General features: G+C 43.4%; 1 protein-coding gene across 1 annotated transcript in view; it reads right to left on the bottom strand.

Annotated features, from left to right (window-relative positions):
* HMCN1 (hemicentin 1) overlaps nucleotides 1-18,999 on the bottom strand; it is a 234,521-nt gene that overhangs the window by 113,160 nt on the left and 102,362 nt on the right. Inside the window, exons 32-37 of the mRNA XM_015415242.1 lie at nucleotides 14,905-15,080; nucleotides 14,330-14,426; nucleotides 11,244-11,366; nucleotides 7,798-7,959; nucleotides 6,695-6,976; nucleotides 1,098-1,265 (exon numbers count right to left, since the gene is read on the bottom strand). Coding sequence (XP_015270728.1) covers nucleotides 1,098-1,265; nucleotides 6,695-6,976; nucleotides 7,798-7,959; nucleotides 11,244-11,366; nucleotides 14,330-14,426; nucleotides 14,905-15,080 — 1,008 coding nt within the window. The remainder of the gene's footprint in view (nucleotides 1-1,097; nucleotides 1,266-6,694; nucleotides 6,977-7,797; nucleotides 7,960-11,243; nucleotides 11,367-14,329; nucleotides 14,427-14,904; nucleotides 15,081-18,999) is intronic.

Raw genomic sequence — 18,999 nt, 5'->3', positions numbered from 1 at the left:
GGGCGGGGCGGGCGAGAGGAGGCCGCGGCCCTCTCTCGCCGGCCGGGGACTGCCGTGGGGTGGCGAGGTGGGCGAGATGAGGCCGCGGCCTTCTCTCGCCGGCCGGGGACTGCCGTGGGGGGGCCGAGGCGGGCGAGATGAGGCCGCGGCCTTCTCTCGCCGGCCGGGGACTGCCGTGGGGGGGCGAGGCGGGCGAGAGGAGGCCGCGGCTCTAGAGCATAGGTTCCCAAACTTATTTGGCCTACTGCCAAAAGGCTGCTTTAGATAGGTTCTATCTAGACCCTTCTTTCTTTATGCTTCCACCCCCCCCTTTTGTATTCAACACCCCCTAATTGCACCCAAGATACCGACTGCCCACATGGATCATGTCAGCACCCTGAGGGGGCGGTATTGCCCACTTTGGGAACCAGTGCTCTAAAGCATCTGGAAAGAAGAGAGAGGAACCTAGGTGCAGGGCAGACAGGACAGGAACTGGCATGTCTCTCTCATTCTTGGCTTGAGTAATACACATAAACCTGCCTGCAGAACATGTAGGAGGAGTCACCTAAGGATTCCCTTTGCCACTGACAGATAGGTTGGCCCTTTGGGTAGCGTGATCCTGAACCATGAAGAGCTTTAAAGGTAAGAACCAGCACTTTATCCTCAATTTCCATTATTATCCCAGTTATTATTCTACTGACTGTGTAAACTGGTCCACATTTAGGCTGTGGTCACACACACTAAATAATCTACTTTCAATCCGCTTCCAGTGCACTTTCCAAGCGGATTTTACTGTGCAAACTAGTAAAATCCAGTTGGAAAGAGTCTGAAAGTGGATTGAAAGTGGATCATTCAGTGTGTATGACCGCAGCCTCAGTCTGGCCTAATCAGATTATGACTATTTGGCAAGTTTTTATTTATTTATTTATGATTTCGGTTTGTATCCCGCCTACCCAAGTTCCCATGTACTCTTCCAGGATAATTCCCTCTGGATGCTGCACATCATTTTCTGATCAACTGACTGGTTTTACTGGAGCCTTTCCACATTCTTGTACTCGATTTTATTCAAGGTCTATTGCGAAATAGGTTTGTCATGTAATTTTCTTGTTCCCCCTTACCTGACAAGATCCTCACAGAAGGACTCAGAGAGACAGGCTGCCCGTACTTGAGCCAGGTTATTGATGGATGGGGGATTCCTGAAGTTTCACAAACCAAGGTGATGGGATTTTTCTCTACTACGCTGACATTTTCAGGTACAGTCAGGTCACCCACAATATTTGGAGGGACTATAGAAAATCCAAACAAATAAAAGCAAGCCACACAAAAAGAAACATTATTAGACTATATTTTATATATATTATATTAAGTGTTTTTATCTGTTCTTTTGAATGAAGGAATTCACACGGCAGTAGAGAACACATGGGATTGTTCTTTGCTTCAGTTAAAATACTGCAGGCCAGATTTAGTTACTCATTCTTAGAAAATTTACAGGCAGGCCAATAAATCCCCACCTCCAAAACTGAGCAAGCCCACAATAGTTTCCTCGTCTTCACAATAAAAAACAGGGAACTGTGAGACCAGCCCTTACAGCTTGAAAAAGGAATAGTTGGGACAGAAATATCCATTGACACAACAGCATTATGGGAGAAAAGTGATTACAGGAGAGGCAACAATGTGAGAACTTCCACTGTTGCACCAGTCACTATTACAGAGGCAAATAACCAAAGAGAACACTTGTAATTCACATAGGTGTAATCCAGCTGATACGAGCCTGTTGGTAGCATTGCATACGGGAAACAACATTCCCCCAAATTCAAATAAAAAAGTCAGTTTGAGCTGCTGGGAAAGTGCAATATTGGTCCCCTCCAGCAAGAACATTGAATTACAAAAGCAAGAGCTAAGAAGTTGGAGGTCACATAAGTGTTGTGGGCTCTTCCTGCATGGCCCTCTATGTCATCCCACCAGACACCCAGGCTTACCTCTCCAATTTGATGACCATTTAAAAATGTTTTAAAACTCTATAGATGACCATTTTAGGAGCTAATCTGCACAAGCATACAGCAGCAAATTGTCTGCTAAAAGGTGTTGGGTAAGCATTTTACCTTGTTGTACACACACATACACACACACACACCTTCTTTCTACCACTTCACTCAAAAGGTTCTTTGATGGCAGTCACCTTATCAGCAGATGTTTAAGAACAAAATCACAACTTGTAAACTGGTGATCCCTTGCATTTGTCTCTAAACAATGCGGAGAGATTCACACTTGCCAAACGTCCTTAAGTGTAGCTCTCCTTCAGACTTTATAGCATCTATTGCTACAAATATGGCATACATGTTACACTGCTTTGCAGTGTACACTCCCAATCCTCTTTGCGTGTGTCTGTGAGCCAGTGTGGAATCCCAAGAGCCACTGTGGGGAAGGATATAATGTTGCAGACCCTAGTCTGGGCAACACGTTTGAATTCCCACCTCTACCCCAAAAACTCGCTGTGTGACCTTGGGCCCATCACAAACACTCAGCCCAGCCTAATTTACAGGGTTGTTGTTCTAAACAAATGGAGGGAGAATGATGTTCTAAGTCACTTTGAGTCCCAAATGAGAAGAAAAGTGGGATATAACTAAATAAACGCAAATGAAAAATGCAGGGCTGGCCTCACCTAGCAAGCATACCAGGCAGAAATGAATGGTTTACTCAAGGAAACATGCAACACTCTAGTAGTTGACTCTGCATCCAAACCCTGCTGTGAACCTCAAAGCCATCCATGACTGGTGGTAACTAAGTTATAACCATTGACACTGGCACCTCCTCTTAAGGAGCTACATGCCCCATTTTGTTGTTGTTTTTGAGCCACAATCCAGCAGAAGTATTTCCGGTACACCACCATTTGCTGTTAAGTCCCAGCTGATCTATGACAAACTCATGGGATTTTCCAGGCAAGATATGTTCCGAGGCAGTTTGCCATTGCCTGCCTTTGTGTCATGACCACAGACTTCTTTGATGGTCTTCCATTCAAGTACTGACCAGGTCTGACCCTGCTTAGCTTCTGAGATCTGACGAGATCATGCTAACCTGGGCTATCCAGGTCAGGGCACTATTGTAATCAGAGTTCCCTCTAAGCTGTGCTAGGGGTCTCTGGGGCACAAAATTTTAGCTGCCAGCTCAGCTATTGTAAACGTCTGTTCACATGACTAAGACATTCTGGGGCCCATAGAATTGGACCCCCTGGTCCAATCTTTTTGAAACTTGGGGTTTTTTTCTTGAGGAGAGACACCCGCAACTATGCTGCAAATTTGGTGTCTTTACCTCTAACAACAGCCCCCCAGAGCCCCAGATACCCCCAGATCGATTCTCCATTATAGCCTATGGAGTCCATTGACTATAATGGTCCCCATAGGCTATAATGGAGCTGGGGAAAATAGGTTTGTGGGGTTTTTTGCACACCTGTGATGCTTTTCATATGATTTGTATGCTGCCTTGACTCACAGGATAAAGTGGGATATAAATATTTGAATAAATAAGTCATTTGGACAGGTTGATAACATTTAAGAAACTTCCTGTTTGTTAGGTTAGGCAGGGTTCTGACAGTGATTGTTCCACATCTGTTATATTTGATCTGTAATTTGTCATATTTCACTAAAAAAACCCACCCAAGATTCCCCCCCCCCCCCCCAAGTGCTGGTATGTTTTCTAACGCTCAGCGCAGGGCGACAGTCCGCAGCCAGGTCTACCAATTCAGTGGAAAGATATGGGCAGTCCTGTTCTCTGGAGGCCAGGTCTACCAATATAGTGGAAAGGGGAAGGCACGCCTGTTCTCTGGAGGCCTGGTCTGCCCCCATAGAGGACACTTTCTCTAATGAATTTTTACTTGATTCTCTTTTCTCTTATAATGCTTAAACTATTCTTAAAATATAATTTAAAAGAATTCATTCTAAGATTTTTACAAGGTTATGGAAATCATCTAAAAACTAATTTTTGTGATAGTCAAATGAGACCCCAATGGGGCGGATCTGAAGATAACCATTCAAGACCATCTTGATTGAAAGCACTTTACTATTGTCATTGTGTTTTACTGTTATTATTGTTATAAATGTGATTTTATTGTTTTATTGGGTTTTATATATGGGCTTGCGCCCCTTGTAAGCTGCCCTGAGCCCGCTCGCGGGGAGGGCGGGGTAAAAATGTTCAAAATAAATAAATAAAATAAATATGTAGACCTGCTCACAACTTTAATGCTACTAGCTTTTTTTGCTCACAAGGTAGAATTTTTGCTCACAACACTGTGGAGCTTAGAGGGAACATTGGATTTGTAATGGGCAGTACTGAATCAGGGTTTTCCACATTTCCACAGTTTTTATTTTTGTTAAATTTAGTTAGCAATCATGCATATTTTGAGAAAAGGAAGACAGGTGCTCTCTGATCACCCAAAAAGGTTATGTGGGGGGATCATGGGATCTGCAGGGATAAAGGCCATGTATAATAGGAACTGAAGTAAGGTGGAGATTTGGGGGGCATTGAGTGGGAAAATTGGTTGCACCCAGCCCTGTTGCTTAAGTTCGGTTGACTCCAGAGACATTTAAATAACCTGTGTGCAAGATCAGAGCCATTTTCTCTAAGATCCCTTTCCTTGGATCTTCCAACACTTCCAGGAGCACAGTACAGGCAGAGAAGGAGGTTTAACCCTTCCCCCTTGCTGTTTTTCGGAGCAAATTGCTCCCTCTCTGCCCCCTTCCCACTATTTGCCTTGCCATGAAAATCATACAGAGACCAATGTCTCACTCATTTGCATGAGCTTGACATAGGGAGGGAATGTAAACCAGGCATTTCTTTGTTTCATTCATTACAAATGGCTGCCACAGGGAGTAAAAAGTTAACGTGAACTCTTCAAAATGTTGCTGAATTACCTTCTGGTTTGCTGCTATGTGTTTTTTTTTTTAAAGGTAATATCGATCCAATTTCCTTCCTAGGAACTGAAACAGCTACCATAAAGCTGTAAGAGATCACATGATATACCTTCCTCTTGACTAAGAATAGTAACAATTCCATTTTAGGAATGTATTTACAACTTCACACTTTTTGCAAGGAGAGCTTGGGACTAGGTCAGAGACATCAAGTCAATGAACAGATTAAGATATTTTCTTTTTCATGTCAACGTGTATCTGTTTAATATAGCAGGATGGAAGGAAGCGCACAGCCACGTGAGACAGTAGGCTCTTCTTGTGGAAACCATGAGTAAGGATCTCATGGTCAGTTTTGTATTGTTCTTTAACTCTCGTATATTCCTTTCCTATAATAACCAAGGCTTCGCACACCAAACACACATGAAAGCAGACTGCTTGGTTCCCATTTACCGTGTTTCCCCGAAAATAAGACACTGTCTTATATTTATTTTTTCTCAAGAAGACACACTAGGGCTTATAGCACAAATGCATAGAAATCCTGCTAGGGCTTATTTTGGGGGTAGGTCTTATTTTCAGGGAAACAGGGTAGTTCCCATTCACATTCTATGGAGTGAAAACCCTGACTGGTGATGGCGCCATCCCCTCCAACAGCACCCACTGAATATTCCGGAATATACACCTGCCTTTCACATTTTACATGTTAACTGCAATAGACATTAGTGAAACACAGGTGTAGGTTCAGAAATTATCAGATCCACTATTCCTAACTTTGCCCATCAGGCTAGACAGGAAAGGCAGTGGGTCAGTGGTGGAGTGTCTCCTTGGTATGCAAAATGTCCCAGGTTCAATCCTTGGCACCTCCAGTTAAAAGAATCACGCATCAGGTGATTGGAAAGACCTCTGCCTCAGACCACAGAGACCTGTTGCCAGTCAGAGTAGACATGCTGACCTTGATAGGTAAAGGTAAAGGTTCCCTTGCTTGAAAGCCGGTCGAATCCGACTCTAGGGTTGCGGTGCTCATCTCCATTTCAAAGCCGAAGAGCCAGTGCTGTCCGAAGACGTTTCCGTGGTCATGTGGCCGGCATGACTAAACACCAAGGAGCACGGAACGCTGTTACCTTCCCACCGAAGTGGTACCTATTTATCTACTTGCAATTTCTTGCTTTCGAACTGCTAGGTTGGCAGGAGCTGGAACTAGAGACGGGAGCTCACTCTGTCATGCGGCACACTCGGGTCTCGAACTGCTGAACTACTGACCTTCCACAGCGTCTTAACCAGTTGAGCCACCGCAGCTCCGGCCTTGATAGACCAAGGGTAAATGTAGTTTCATATGTTCATATTCTGCTGCTCAGAGCCATTCTGGATGCTCCATGAGTGCATGTGTGCATTTCTTTTCTCACACTACCAGCATTTGCCCAAATGGAGACAGACAGGTGCTCATCTCATGTAGAAACTAAATGTGCACCTCCCTATGGTAACATGTACATATTTCTCTTTGGATGAGACCTGGAAGCATACAGAATGGAAGTTCTAGTTGTTTACGTTTTGTCTCTTGCCCTGCTTTCCTGATACATTTGGAGCAGCACCTCTTACAGCTAAGGAAGACACGTATTCTGTCCTGTTGGTAGTTTTCAAGGAAGTCAGCATGAAGAGTAGTTTAGAAAAATTTTCAGACTGGGAAACTCCCAGATAATCAAAGCAGAGCATGGATCCAACAGTCTAGCAGAGATAACAGAATGCTTCATTTTGCCCACCCCCCCACAATGGCAGCTCTATACATCTCTTCTGTTGTGCCTATTTCCCTTGCTCACCATGAACACTCAAGTCATATTTCCTGTCGGTTAGTCCTGCCACATTCACGGCAATGCACACATAGCGGCCAGTGTCTGACACCTGAGCATTTTTAATTAGAAGACGCCGTCCTTCGTCCAGTATCTCAATTTCCCTCCCACTGACTAATGGCCGTCCATCCTTCATCCAAGTGACAGCTGGCCGTGGAGTACCATCTGTCTTGCATTCTAATGAAATATCATTCCCGCGGGTCACAGTTACATCTGATTGTTGGCTGTCGCTGTCCAGTATAGTTGGACGAACTATTAAGAAAAACAAAACAAGATTCCAAGTTTTCACATTAGGGTTCTGTTTCCAAGTTTTTAGCAATAAAAATAAAAATATCAATTTATTTTATACCTATGGATAAGCTAAATTGGCAAAAATTATCGGACCATTTGTTAGTCTTGTTTCAGGACAGTAGATTGAACCTGATCGTTTTTTGGTCCATTCCAGTTCACTGATTCTGAACGCTGGCTGCTTCCCCATTGGGGGTTTCTCTGCATGGGAACCAGGAAAGCCCAAATCCACGGTTATTATGAGCATAAATTGGATCAAAGGAAACCCTCCTTTTGGTTCAAAGGAGGAGCTATGAGGTGGTTGTGGGTGGAGCATCCATGTGGACGCTGTACCTGCAGCAAGTACAGGAAGGTGGTCAGAGCTATATGGGGAGCCTTCAAAGTGGTGGATCTAGGCTCTGCACATCCCCCCTTTTGTCCTTTTAAAGATTTTGTTCCTTTTCCCAGCTGAACTATGCTATAGCTTACCAGCTGTAGCTTAACATGAAGGGGGAAAGGAGGGGTGTTGCTGGACTGTAGGTGGGCCCAGTGTAATCGTCACTGTGTCTGTACTCTTGCACAGGCTCAAGGGAAAGCAAAGGGGGAAGGGGAGCAGTGAGCAATTCAGGGATAGGATGTGTGGATGCCGTTCCCTCCTGCTCACACAATGACTGCTGCTGCTCTGTGGAGGAGTGCATTTCCACCTCCCCGTATGGAAGGCGGTCACTGTTTAGCTCTTTAGGGGTTTATAACATAATTGTTTCCAAACCAATAAACTGTACAGGCAGTTTTACACAGTTACCTACCATATACTTGCAAGTTATATTCCTTCTTTGTTACTCCAGCTACATTTGAAGCCATACAGATGTAGGAGGCAGCATCTGACTTTTCAGCAATTGAAATTTGCAGCTGCCTGCCTCCAGATAACACCCTGATTCTTCCTGTAGGGTCGATCAACAGTGGAGAACCTACAAGAGATATATTTTTCTATTAACAGTTAGATTTGAGTCCAGTAGCATCTTAGAGACCAAGATAAATAATATAGGGATAAGATCTTACAAGTCCTTCAGTGTTCTTAAAAAATGGTCCACGAATGGAAACTTGCTCTACCGTATGCTCCAGAAGTTCAGCCTAAATCGTGATATTCTTGTCCACTTCATAGTGGGTTTAGGAGATCTACATGCTTGAATTTTAGCTTCCTTGTGGTCAGGAATCATGCACATATAGGGTTGCCAGTTCCATGTTGGGAAATACCTGGAGATTTTAGGGGTGGAGTCTGAGGACGGCAAACTTTGGAGAGGGGAGGGACTTCAATGGGGTATAATGCCATAGAGTCCGTCATCCAAAGTGGACATATTCTCCAGGTGCGCTGACCTCCGTCCCTTGGAGATCAGTCGTAATCCCAGGAGATCTCCAGCCACCACCTGGAGGTTGGCAACCCCATGCACACAGAATGAGGCCTCTTTGAAGATAGCAAGTGTCATTATGAGATACTGATAGGATCAAAGAAGCCACGACCTTCACTTTGCAAGATCTCAGCAACACTGTTAACCTTAGGACATTTTGGAGGTCATTGATTGATAGGGTTGCCATAAGTTGGAAGTGACTTGACAGCACATGCACATGGACAGACACAACACACACACAGCTTTATTGTATTCAATTAAAACATATCCAATATATTGCACAGGTGACTGAGCAGAGCAGGACTACCCCCTACCCACCCCGAACTATGGTTCAGATCCAAATTGGGACTCCGTGCAGCTGCTATTTTAAAAATAAAAGAAAGGGAAAGCCACAGATCTCCAAGCATCTTGTTTAATCAGGCCATCTGCCTACAGTTCATGTATGCTTAAACATATGAGTCTAAGAAACCAAATCCTTTTACTCAGGGCTATTTTGGGGCAGGAACGCACAGGAACGGAGTTCCAGCTGACTCCCAAGTTTGCCACGCCCAGCAGGAAATCATTAGCATAATAGGTCACACCCAACAGCAGAAACACATTAGGATTGGCTACATTAGGGGTGTGTGGCCTAACATGCAAAGGAGTTTCTGCTACAAAAAAAGGCCCTGGGTTTTGACAACAAACAAGGTAAACAGAATAACAAGCAAAAGGTGGGTGTGGCTGGATAACCACACTTCTGGTAGCATGTGGGTGTGGCCTAATGTGCTAATAAGCTGTGCTGTCAGGGGTGTGGCCAAATATGCTAATGAGTTCCTGCTGTTGGGTGTGGCCTATTATGCTAATGAGTTCCTGCTGGGCTTTTTCTACAAAAAGAGCCCTGCTTTTACTTCATAATTTCAACTAGTTTTGTTGCTTCCTGGTCCAGACTGCAGCATGAAAGGATTGGAGGTGGTGAACTATTTATATGATACATTTGTTTCTTTAGGAGGAAATGCACTGACTGCTCTCCTGTCCCTTTCCTAAATCTCTCTACTTCCCTTTCCAGCCAGCCATTTTATAGACTAGATATGATATATACATTTACATCTTCAGAAGAAATGATTCCTGTCATCACCTAAATCTCCCTCTGCCTTCTTTGCTTCCTTCTCCATGCAGCGCATTCTATGTCAGCTTGGGCAACAGCATTTCCAGGCCTACCTGTAGATGTGCAGAGGGTATTGTCGCTCGCTATCATTGCAAGACTGTCTTATTTCAGAAAGCGTTCTTGGGAGGCTAAAGAGTGGTTATTTTGTTGGCAGAAAGTGGAGAGGATTGTGAGTAATGGAGTCTGCTGGGAATTTTTAATAGCTGAAGAAGATGTCATTTCTAATCTCTTTTTTGTAAGACATTGTGGAATCTTTGGATAAAGGTGGGGGTAAAATATTTCAAGAGATACATTAACAAAGGAACCCATTATTTCATCTATGCTGTGGCCTCCATCCAGATAGAATCCCTGCATAGCTGCTATTTGCTTTTTTAAAATACTGGGAAGATCCAGTCTTCTAAGCATCTTGTGTAGGGTGGGGAAGGCATTTTCCACCAGATGAAAGTGCTTCTAGTAGCAGAACAGATCCACTTAATCCAGCCTGTGGGTCTTCCCAGTGTCTTTTCTAATAAAGCCCTAAAGTAACCAAAGACATTTCCCACACACTGGAGTTACTCCTGATTTTCTTGGGAATCAATCCACAAGCACTTGAATCAGTTTGGGCAGGGTTCTTCCACACGTCTCCTGTTCCTGTGCATTTTTACAATTGTGGAGTCATTTTATTTTCCTCTACATACTGCTTAAATAATGAGTATTTTCAATGGAGGGTGCTGTTGTCACTGGTGGTGTTATTGGTGAAATCACTGCACCCCCTTCTTTTTTACCTTTTTAAAAAAAGCAAGTCTTTAGCCCTTTCCCTTGCAGAGATATGCCTTTTTCCTTATACCTCCGCCAGGGAAGGGCATATAGAGACTTACTTTTTAAAAACAAAACCTGAAAATTCAGAGAACCTGTTTAAACTATCATCACAACACTACAGCCTTATAGCAATATACTTTAAGGACTTTTAATGAAACCACTGTCTTCTGGGGGAGAGAGAGTGGTCTAACGATGATGACAGTTCGATAATTGAAAAGTGGGTTGGAGATGGGTAAGAGTGAGAGGGACAAAGAAAACCGATAGAAACATTACACCCTAGTTAAAAGCGGACTCAAAATCGGCTTCCAGAGAAACACTGGGATAAAAGTTGTCTCAAAGTAGCAGGAAAAAAGCTGGAGGGCGGGAAACAAAGTAGAAGAAAAAGAAAAAGAGATTGTATTTATACCCCGCCCTTCACTCAGAATCTCATAGCGGCTTACAAACTCCTTTCCCTTCCCCTCCCCACAACAGACACCCTGTGAGGTAGATGGGGCTGAGAGAGCTCTTTCAAGAACTGTTCTTTTCAAGAACAGCTGAGAGAGAACTATGGCTTACCCAAGGTCATCCAGCAGCTGCAAGTGGAGGAGTGGGGAATCAAATCCAGTTCTCCCAGATTAGAGTCCGTGCACTTAACCACTACACCAAACTGGCTCTCTAGTGAAAACTAAAGGCACCAAAATGTGTGAGAAAATCAGGGGATAAACTGAAGCATTATAGGGCCAGAACCGAAACATAAAACAAAAACGGAAAAGCCTATATACTTATTCAAGAGATTCATACAGGAATGGTTTGATTTTTTTGCCGAATAGTGAGCTAAGTCAGTTCCTCAACACAATACTGTGGAAACCAATACAAAAGCAGTAGTGAGTTCCTATGGAGGTCCTCAGAAAAGACTTTTGCTTACCACTCTTTCTCCAGCTGAGTGCTGGTGGTGGAATTCCGCTGGACTCACAGATCATACTGATGAGGTTTCCTTCAATTACAGTTAGCTGAGTGAGTATATCTGAACTGTATATACTTGGTGGCACTAGAGAAGGAAAATGTATGTGGGGTAATGGAATAAAAATAGCAAAACAAAATAGATTAATACTGGGCCACAAAGAATATAGGTAAGGTATAAAGAAGAAAATATAAGCAAATTCTCAGACTGATGTTCATTTCAAGTAAGCGATACACATAAAATGAATGTCACGGTTTATTCAAACTATTTTAACTGTGCAAAATCGGGGAGGAAAAACACATTTCCATCTGACCCTCTTTGACTTTCTTGGTGTTTTAAACATAAAACAGATACATGAAATTCAACGCTGGCAAGAGTAAGGCTTTATACTGTGTTACACCAACTTTAAACCTGAACGGAGAGGTCCTACTTCAACCAGCACAGTCTCCAAGAAGCAGAGCCTTCCACATCTGATCGGTGAATGTTACCAGCTTCTGGAACTGAAGACAGCTCTGGGGAACAGGCTGATACTTGGAAGCGAGAAACAGTCTGGATCCACAACACAAAAGGCTGTCCAGCACCGTTCCCAACCCCAGTATGCAAACAAAGACTATATTTCTCAAAAGTTTTTCCCACAGATGGTTTTCACAGGCAAATCCACAGTTGGGAAGAATAGTTGTTTTACCCAAAAATGTTTTAAAGAAAATCTAGAAGCCCAAAGAGTGGAGCTGAATCTTGTCTTCAAAGGTCATAAAGATAATTCTTTGCATCAGAAACACAGCCCATCTATACTATGTGTTCATGGGACAAAACAAAGCAGGATACAGAGGAAAGAAGCAAACACTCACTTTTAAATTTGCCACTACGAAGAGAAAACTCTCTATGGACTAATGAAAGAGGTCAATCATCAACCAAAAGGCAGATTGCAACCCAGAGATCAGAAGGTGACTGAAACTGGGAATGGCAGCCATGAAGAAGCCAGAAAAGATCCTTAAGGACATGTTGCTGGCAACCAAGGTCAAGATAATTCATACTATAGTATTCCCCATTACTATGGGTGTGAAAGTTGGACAATGAAGAAACCTGACAGGAAGAATGTTGATTTATTTGAAATGTGGTGTTGGGGAAGAGTCTTACAGATACTGTGGACTGCCAAAAAGACAAATAAATGGGTTCTAGATCAAGCCTGAACTCTCCCTAGAAGTTAAAATGACTAAACTGAGGCTATCATCACATTATGAGAAGGTAAGTGACATTAGAAAAGACCATAATGCTAGGAAAAGTTGAAGGCAGCAGGAAAAGAGGAAGACCCAACATGAGATGGATTGAATCAGTAAAGGAAGCCATGGCCCTCAGTTTGTAAGACTGGACCAAGGCTGTTAATGAAAGGATATTCTGGAGGTCATTCATTCATAGGATCGTCATAAGTTGGAAGCAACTTGACAACACTTAATACACACATATACAACACAAGAAGATCCTTCCCCTTTTGCTTCAATGAGAAAATGAAGGGATAAAAAGATTGCATAAGCCATGCCTATTCAACTACTCATTTATGAATTCAGACTCTATGAAGGGCAGTAGAGGAAAACTTGCAGTTTTACTAAAACTACTTCTCTGGCATATCCTACCCATAATTTCCTTAAAACCCTACCAAATGGATTCTCCCACTCTGAAAATATGCTCTAACCACTAAATGCCAGCACTACTTAAGTAAGCAATAGATTCCTCTTCAGGTCATTAGAGGCTGTTTTAATTTATTTTAGTGAACTTTGTAACACCAACCTACCTCCCTAATCAGGGAAAAAACCCCTTAAGACCTACTGCAGTCCCAGTCACACGGGCCAAAACATGCGGGGGGAAGCGTGGCTGTTTGCCCCGGAGCAAAGTAACGCACGGCAGCCTGATCACATGTCCCGTGGAGGTCCCGTGGGTATGCCATTAGGTGCTGATCACACGGCTATCCTGCAGCGCGGCAAATAAGCGGCACGGCGCGATCACACTGGCAATCGCTAGGCGCCGCTTTTATGGCAAACGGGAAATTTTTCCCCTCACGGAAAGTACATAAAAAGGTAATAGGATGTTTCTTTATATGTTACCCCTATACTGCATGTAATATGGCACACCTACAATGTAGTTAAAATGTGGAGACTTAAAAAAAAAACCATCCGGTTTACGACGGGACATGGGTGGGCGCCGGATGCTACGAGATTCCAGCGGAAATGCGATCAGATGCCCCCCCTTGCCCAAGTTTTCTGGAAACTAGCACATCGTATGTACTAGTTTTTTACTCCGTATCTTTGGCAAGAAGCCACGGGTTAGCCACGGGTGCACTACGCTTCCCAGATGTTGTGGTGTGATCATGCCCGGAAAATCCGCCTATCATCCGTATCTTTAGTGTGGCAAATGCTCCGTGTGAACGGGACCTCCGTCTCCAGCAAGACTTCTTCATGTATTCTCTCAAGAATTTAAATGAGCCAGGTATGCTGAAGTACACCACAGTTGTGGACATGAGGATTTCTTAACTTCTTCCCTAAAATGTGCCCAGGGAATTGCAGTAGCACCCATTCACATCTGGCTGAAGCACCCATTCATGTCTGCGCAAAATTTCATTCATCATGGCTGTGGTCTTCAGCATTTCCAGACCCAGAATTCTTATATGGCAGGAGGAAGAGGAACCAAAATGATGACTTCACTAGTGTCAAGATTATGGCTATTAGCAGAAGAGACAGGGACAGAAAACACAAGATGAGCACCAAAAGGTGTAATATAGAAAGAAACAAGCAAGAGGAAAAGAGCTATGGAGGAATACTCTCCATAGTGACCTTGCCTGGCTGTCCTGCTAATAGATGGAAGGCATAGTTCCCTTACTCTCTTTTCATGCCCTAGATGGGAGGCATAGTTCCCTTACTCTCTTTTCATGCAAACTAGTAGAAAAAAGTGGTGGTTCTATGAAGGCAGGTAGGGCTCTGTGAGCCACCCAAAAGTCACAATCTATATGCTGAAGTTCACTGCTTTATGGGAACAATAGCAAAGGCTACAAACCTTACCCCATACGTTGACATTGTAGTTCTTTTCAGTTTTCCCAGCCACATTTGTAGCTTCACAAGTGTAGCGTCCAGTGTCTTGGGCTTGTGCTCCTTCAATCTAGCAATAAAAAGTACTTCATCAAGGGCTATTCATGGTTCAACAGCTAAACAGAAGTTCTTTCAACAGGTGCTTCCCAGTGTTACCTATAGTAAAACCTTGGAGACTGAGTGTTGGATCTCACAGATCCATTTCACCTGTGGTGGTGCTTTCCTCTACTGCAAGGACTCTTCCCTAGATGGCAGGTCTGTAGTCAAGTCTAGTGATTGCACTGTAGGAAACTTGAGCTAATAGGATGTGCATTGGAAGATTCAAATAAGGTGTTCCGCAGATACAAGGCAGAGTTTAAACTAAGAGATATTGGTGGTGAACAATACTGAACTGCTAACCATAGGGAAGTTAGTCATGAGGAAATACAGATATTTTAATTTACCTTTAACACACTTCCACCTGCAGTAATGCTGAGACCTGGCTTCTTCAGCAAGTTTGTTAGTCATGAGGAAGTTATTCATGAGGAAATAGAGTTATTTTAATTTACCTTTAACACACTTCCACCTGCAGTAATGCTGAGACCTGGCTTCTTCAGCAAGGGCCGACCATCCTTCAACCAGTCCAGTGTAGGTGGGGGAATGGAGCTGCTCTGGCAATGGAGTTCTAGAACTTCTCCCACAAGCACAGAGACATTCTGTTCATCTCCCATAATGTTTGGGGGAACTAGAGGAACAAATATTATCAAATTTACTTCAACCTTGCTTTATTGCAACAAATGAAGTCAGTACCTTCTACAAATCAGTCACCATTTGACGCTGGCAATAGAACAAAGTGTTATTACAGAACCAAAGACTCGGAAAGAGCCAGGCAAGCTCCTTTTATCCAGCTCTTCTCCACTGGCAGATTTTAGTCCAATCTGTACTCACCTGTACTCATCTTTGTCCAAACATTTGATTATCTGAATATTCTGAGTATCGATTAGCTTTGCTAGTTAAGCATTTGTTTAATTAGGGTATGTCACAGGTGAAGACCATCTTATAATGCCAGGTGGGACAGGTCATTTTGACAGGTCAGCACAACAGGCACAAACCATTGTGTCAAAGAACAGGAAGCATCACTTTCATGCTGGTATCTCATTCCCAAACTTAGCCCAATGAGGTGGGTTTCACTGCATGGATGGAGAACAGAAACAGATATCTGACAACCTGTTTAAGGACATGATGGATGAACTGAGATGTAAACCCTAGGCCATACTGGCTTTTAACTTGAACTCACATTTGTGTCACTAGTCTTTCAGTGTAATTGTTCTCTATCTCTACATAAGAGACAATATGCTGTATTGGACCAATGGTCCATCTAGTCCAGCATCCCATTTCCAGCAGTGGCCAGCCAGATGCCACTGGAAAGCCCTCAAGCAGGGCCCACTGGCAACAGCCCTGATTGCTCCCCAGCATTTGACAATCAGAAGCTTTCTGCCTCTGAACCCAGCAGTCTTGTTCAGTTATCATGGCTAATAGCCAACAACAGACCTATCCTCCATAAATGCAGGGCTATTTTTGGGCAGGAACGCACAGGAACGGAGTTCCGGCTGGCTCCTGAGTTGGCCACGCCCAGCAGGGACTCATTAGCATAATAGGCCACACCCAACAGAAACTCATTAGGATTGGCTACATAAGGGATGGGTGGCCTAACATGCAAAGGAGTCCCTGCTACAAAAAAAGCCCTGGGTGTTGACAACAAACAAGGTAAACAGAATAAGAAGCAAAAGGTGGGTGTGGCTGGATGACCACACTTCTGGTAACATGGGGGTGTGGCCTAATGTGCTAATGAGATGTGATGTCAGGGTGTGGCCTATTATGCTAATGAGTTCCTGCTGGGCTTTTTCCACAAAAAGAGCCCTCCATAAATGTGATCCCTGATTTTGAACCCATCTAAGCCTGTGGCCACAACACCTCATAGTATGATTTCCATAATTCAACTATCATGTATAAAGCAGCACTTTCTACTGTCTGCTTTGCATCTACTGCCAACCAACTTTGTAAAGTATTCCTGAATCCTATTACTATGGGGAGAGACAGGAAAGTTTTTCCTAACCACTTTCTCCACAACAGGCCCGGTTTTGTAGACCTCTGAAACACTATATCTCAGCCTTTATTTTTTTTGGTTTTTAACAGCCTTTATATATCTTGCTCCCTATAGGCATTCTTTCCTATAGACCTGAGCAACATTCCCATGTTATTAATGGGGTGAACTACTCCATTTGGCTAGATCCCATGCCACTCTGGTAACATTTCTAGAAAAAGGCCCATTCCAGCCTGAATTATAGGTTTCCTGTCCTCTCCAAGGCTGCTCAACCCACACGGAGGGGCATCACAGGTGTAAGAGGTACTTCGTAGGGTTGCCAGGTCCCCCCTGGCCAGTGGCAAGGGGAGATTTGGGGATGGAGCCTGGGTAGGACAGGGACCTCAGTGGGATACAATGCCACAGATTCCACCCTCCAAAGCATCTATTTTCTTCAGGGGAACTGATCTCTGTAGTCTGAAGATGAGCTATACTTTTGAAAGATCCCCAGCTCCCACCTGGAGGCTGGCATCCCTAAAAGGCAGCCAGGTCATCTAGTTGGATTTTTTCCTACACAGGCCACCAGAACAACATGAGATCCAGTCACACAGAAGACAACCTCGCACCACCCAAGTAACACATGAAGCAGACTTCAGTAGAGGCTTGTGAACCTTCTTTCTACAGCAAAATGTCAGTAATGAATCATTTAGTCCAAAGTTCTGGTTCTAAAAAAGGTTCCCACAACAATCTTAAATTTTCCTTGTTGAAGCACCCAGTAATTTCTCAGCATAAATAACACTATCCTGGAATACCAGATTTCAATGTATTTGGGGTTTTTTAGCTCCGCACACCTTTAACTGTGAACAATGCATCAAATTGAAACAAAACAGAGAAGATATGAATGACACCCTGAGGCTAATCTCTGCCCAGTGTATGTAGCATATCTCAGGGATAAATATTGTTAATTGGGAAACAGACGATTAAAACAGTGGCATGGATTGTATCAACAATGCTGTTCTTCAAAAAGTCATTAACATTGCCTTGCTTTTCTTAGCACAGGAAGCAGTAAGCAGGGCAGCTGATTGCATAGCTTGGAAATAATTTAGGGGAAAGTCTGGTCTCTGTGGATAAGAAACATTAACTGTTAGCAATGTCCGTGTTTATTTTACTCCCTTTGTGAATTTGCAAATGCCAGGATTCGTTATGACTGCTAGGGAACAGAACATTTGGGTCCAGCACTACTAAAAGATGATTTATTTGTGAATAGTTTACCTCAAATAGCTTTTCCTCTCTGTCAAATGAGTTGGGCTGCATTCAAAGAAAACCAGAGTTTCAAAATCGGAAGCAACATTTGAGTCTATCAGAACTAAAAGACTTTTCGGGGGAAACAAATCCAGATTTGCTATCTAGAAGACATTTGGCAGGGAGCTGCAGTCAATCCTGGCTCTCTGATAAAAGCTGTGGTTGCAGAGATGTGCTTGTCACACTTATACATTATTTATTTATTTATTGTATTTATAACCCACCCTCCCCACAAGCGGGCTCAAGGCGGCTCACATTGCCTGGCACAGTATGCCAAGGTCCATATACAGTCAAAACATTTAAAACGTTTAAAATATTTAAACAATCAACAATTTCCAATTAAAATATTTTTAGATATACTTATAATGTCTGGATTTTATTTTTATTTTTTTGCCATCAAGTCATACCATCATGTCATAGCTGACTTATGGTTACCCCATAAGGTTGTCAAAGCAAGAGACATTCAGAGGTGGTTTGCCACTGCCTGCCTCTGTGTTAGGACCCTGGTAATGCCTTGGAGGTCTCCCAGCCAAATACTCGCCAGGGCTGAGCCTGCTTCGCTTCTGAGATCTAGCCTGGGCTATCCAGGTCAGGGATAAATGGATGGCCTCACTTAAAGTGTATTTTATTTGGGGGTAATGTCTTATTAATTAATCATGTATTGTTAATAATAACTTTTACTGACTGTTTCTGTCTCATTAAGCATACAAATATTTGCTTAGTTCTAAGTGTTGCCGTTTATTTTTATTTATTTATTTATTTATTTATTATCAAATTTATACCCCGTCCTCCCCACAAAGCGGGCTCAGGGCGGCTTCCATAAAAACATAAATACATTAAAATTACACAAATATTTAACCACACAAATAGAAACAATATAAATACAAAGTGCTGGCGGCAGTTAAAAAATAACCTAGATTGTATATTGTCAGAGTAAATTTCCACTGCCCAGATGTTCCACGATGTTTCTGTTCATAATCAGTTGGATGTTAAAACCACAGACCAGAGCTCTGCAGTAATGGCCTGCAATATCGGCCTGCAGTAGCGGCGGCCCCTAATTAAATGCCTGGTGGAAGAGCTCCATCTTGCAGGCCCTGTGGAACTGCAAAAGGTCCCACAGGGCCCTGATCTCCTCCAGGAGCTCGTTCCACCAGGTAGAGGGCACCACTGAAAAGGCTCTGGCCCTGGTAATAGCTAGCTTGGCCTCCCTTGGGCCAGGGAGGGTCAGCCGATTTTGAGACCCAGACCGTAGTGCTCTTTGGGGTACATATGGGGAAAG

This window comes from Gekko japonicus, unplaced genomic scaffold, assembly GCF_001447785.1.
Source record: "Gekko japonicus isolate JY-2015 unplaced genomic scaffold, Gekko_japonicus_V1.1 scaffold269, whole genome shotgun sequence".
In the NCBI taxonomy this organism is placed as follows: Eukaryota; Metazoa; Chordata; class Lepidosauria; order Squamata; family Gekkonidae; genus Gekko; species Gekko japonicus.
The sequence above is the reverse complement of the archived record's forward strand: the minus strand, read 5'-3'. Positions and strand labels throughout refer to the sequence as shown.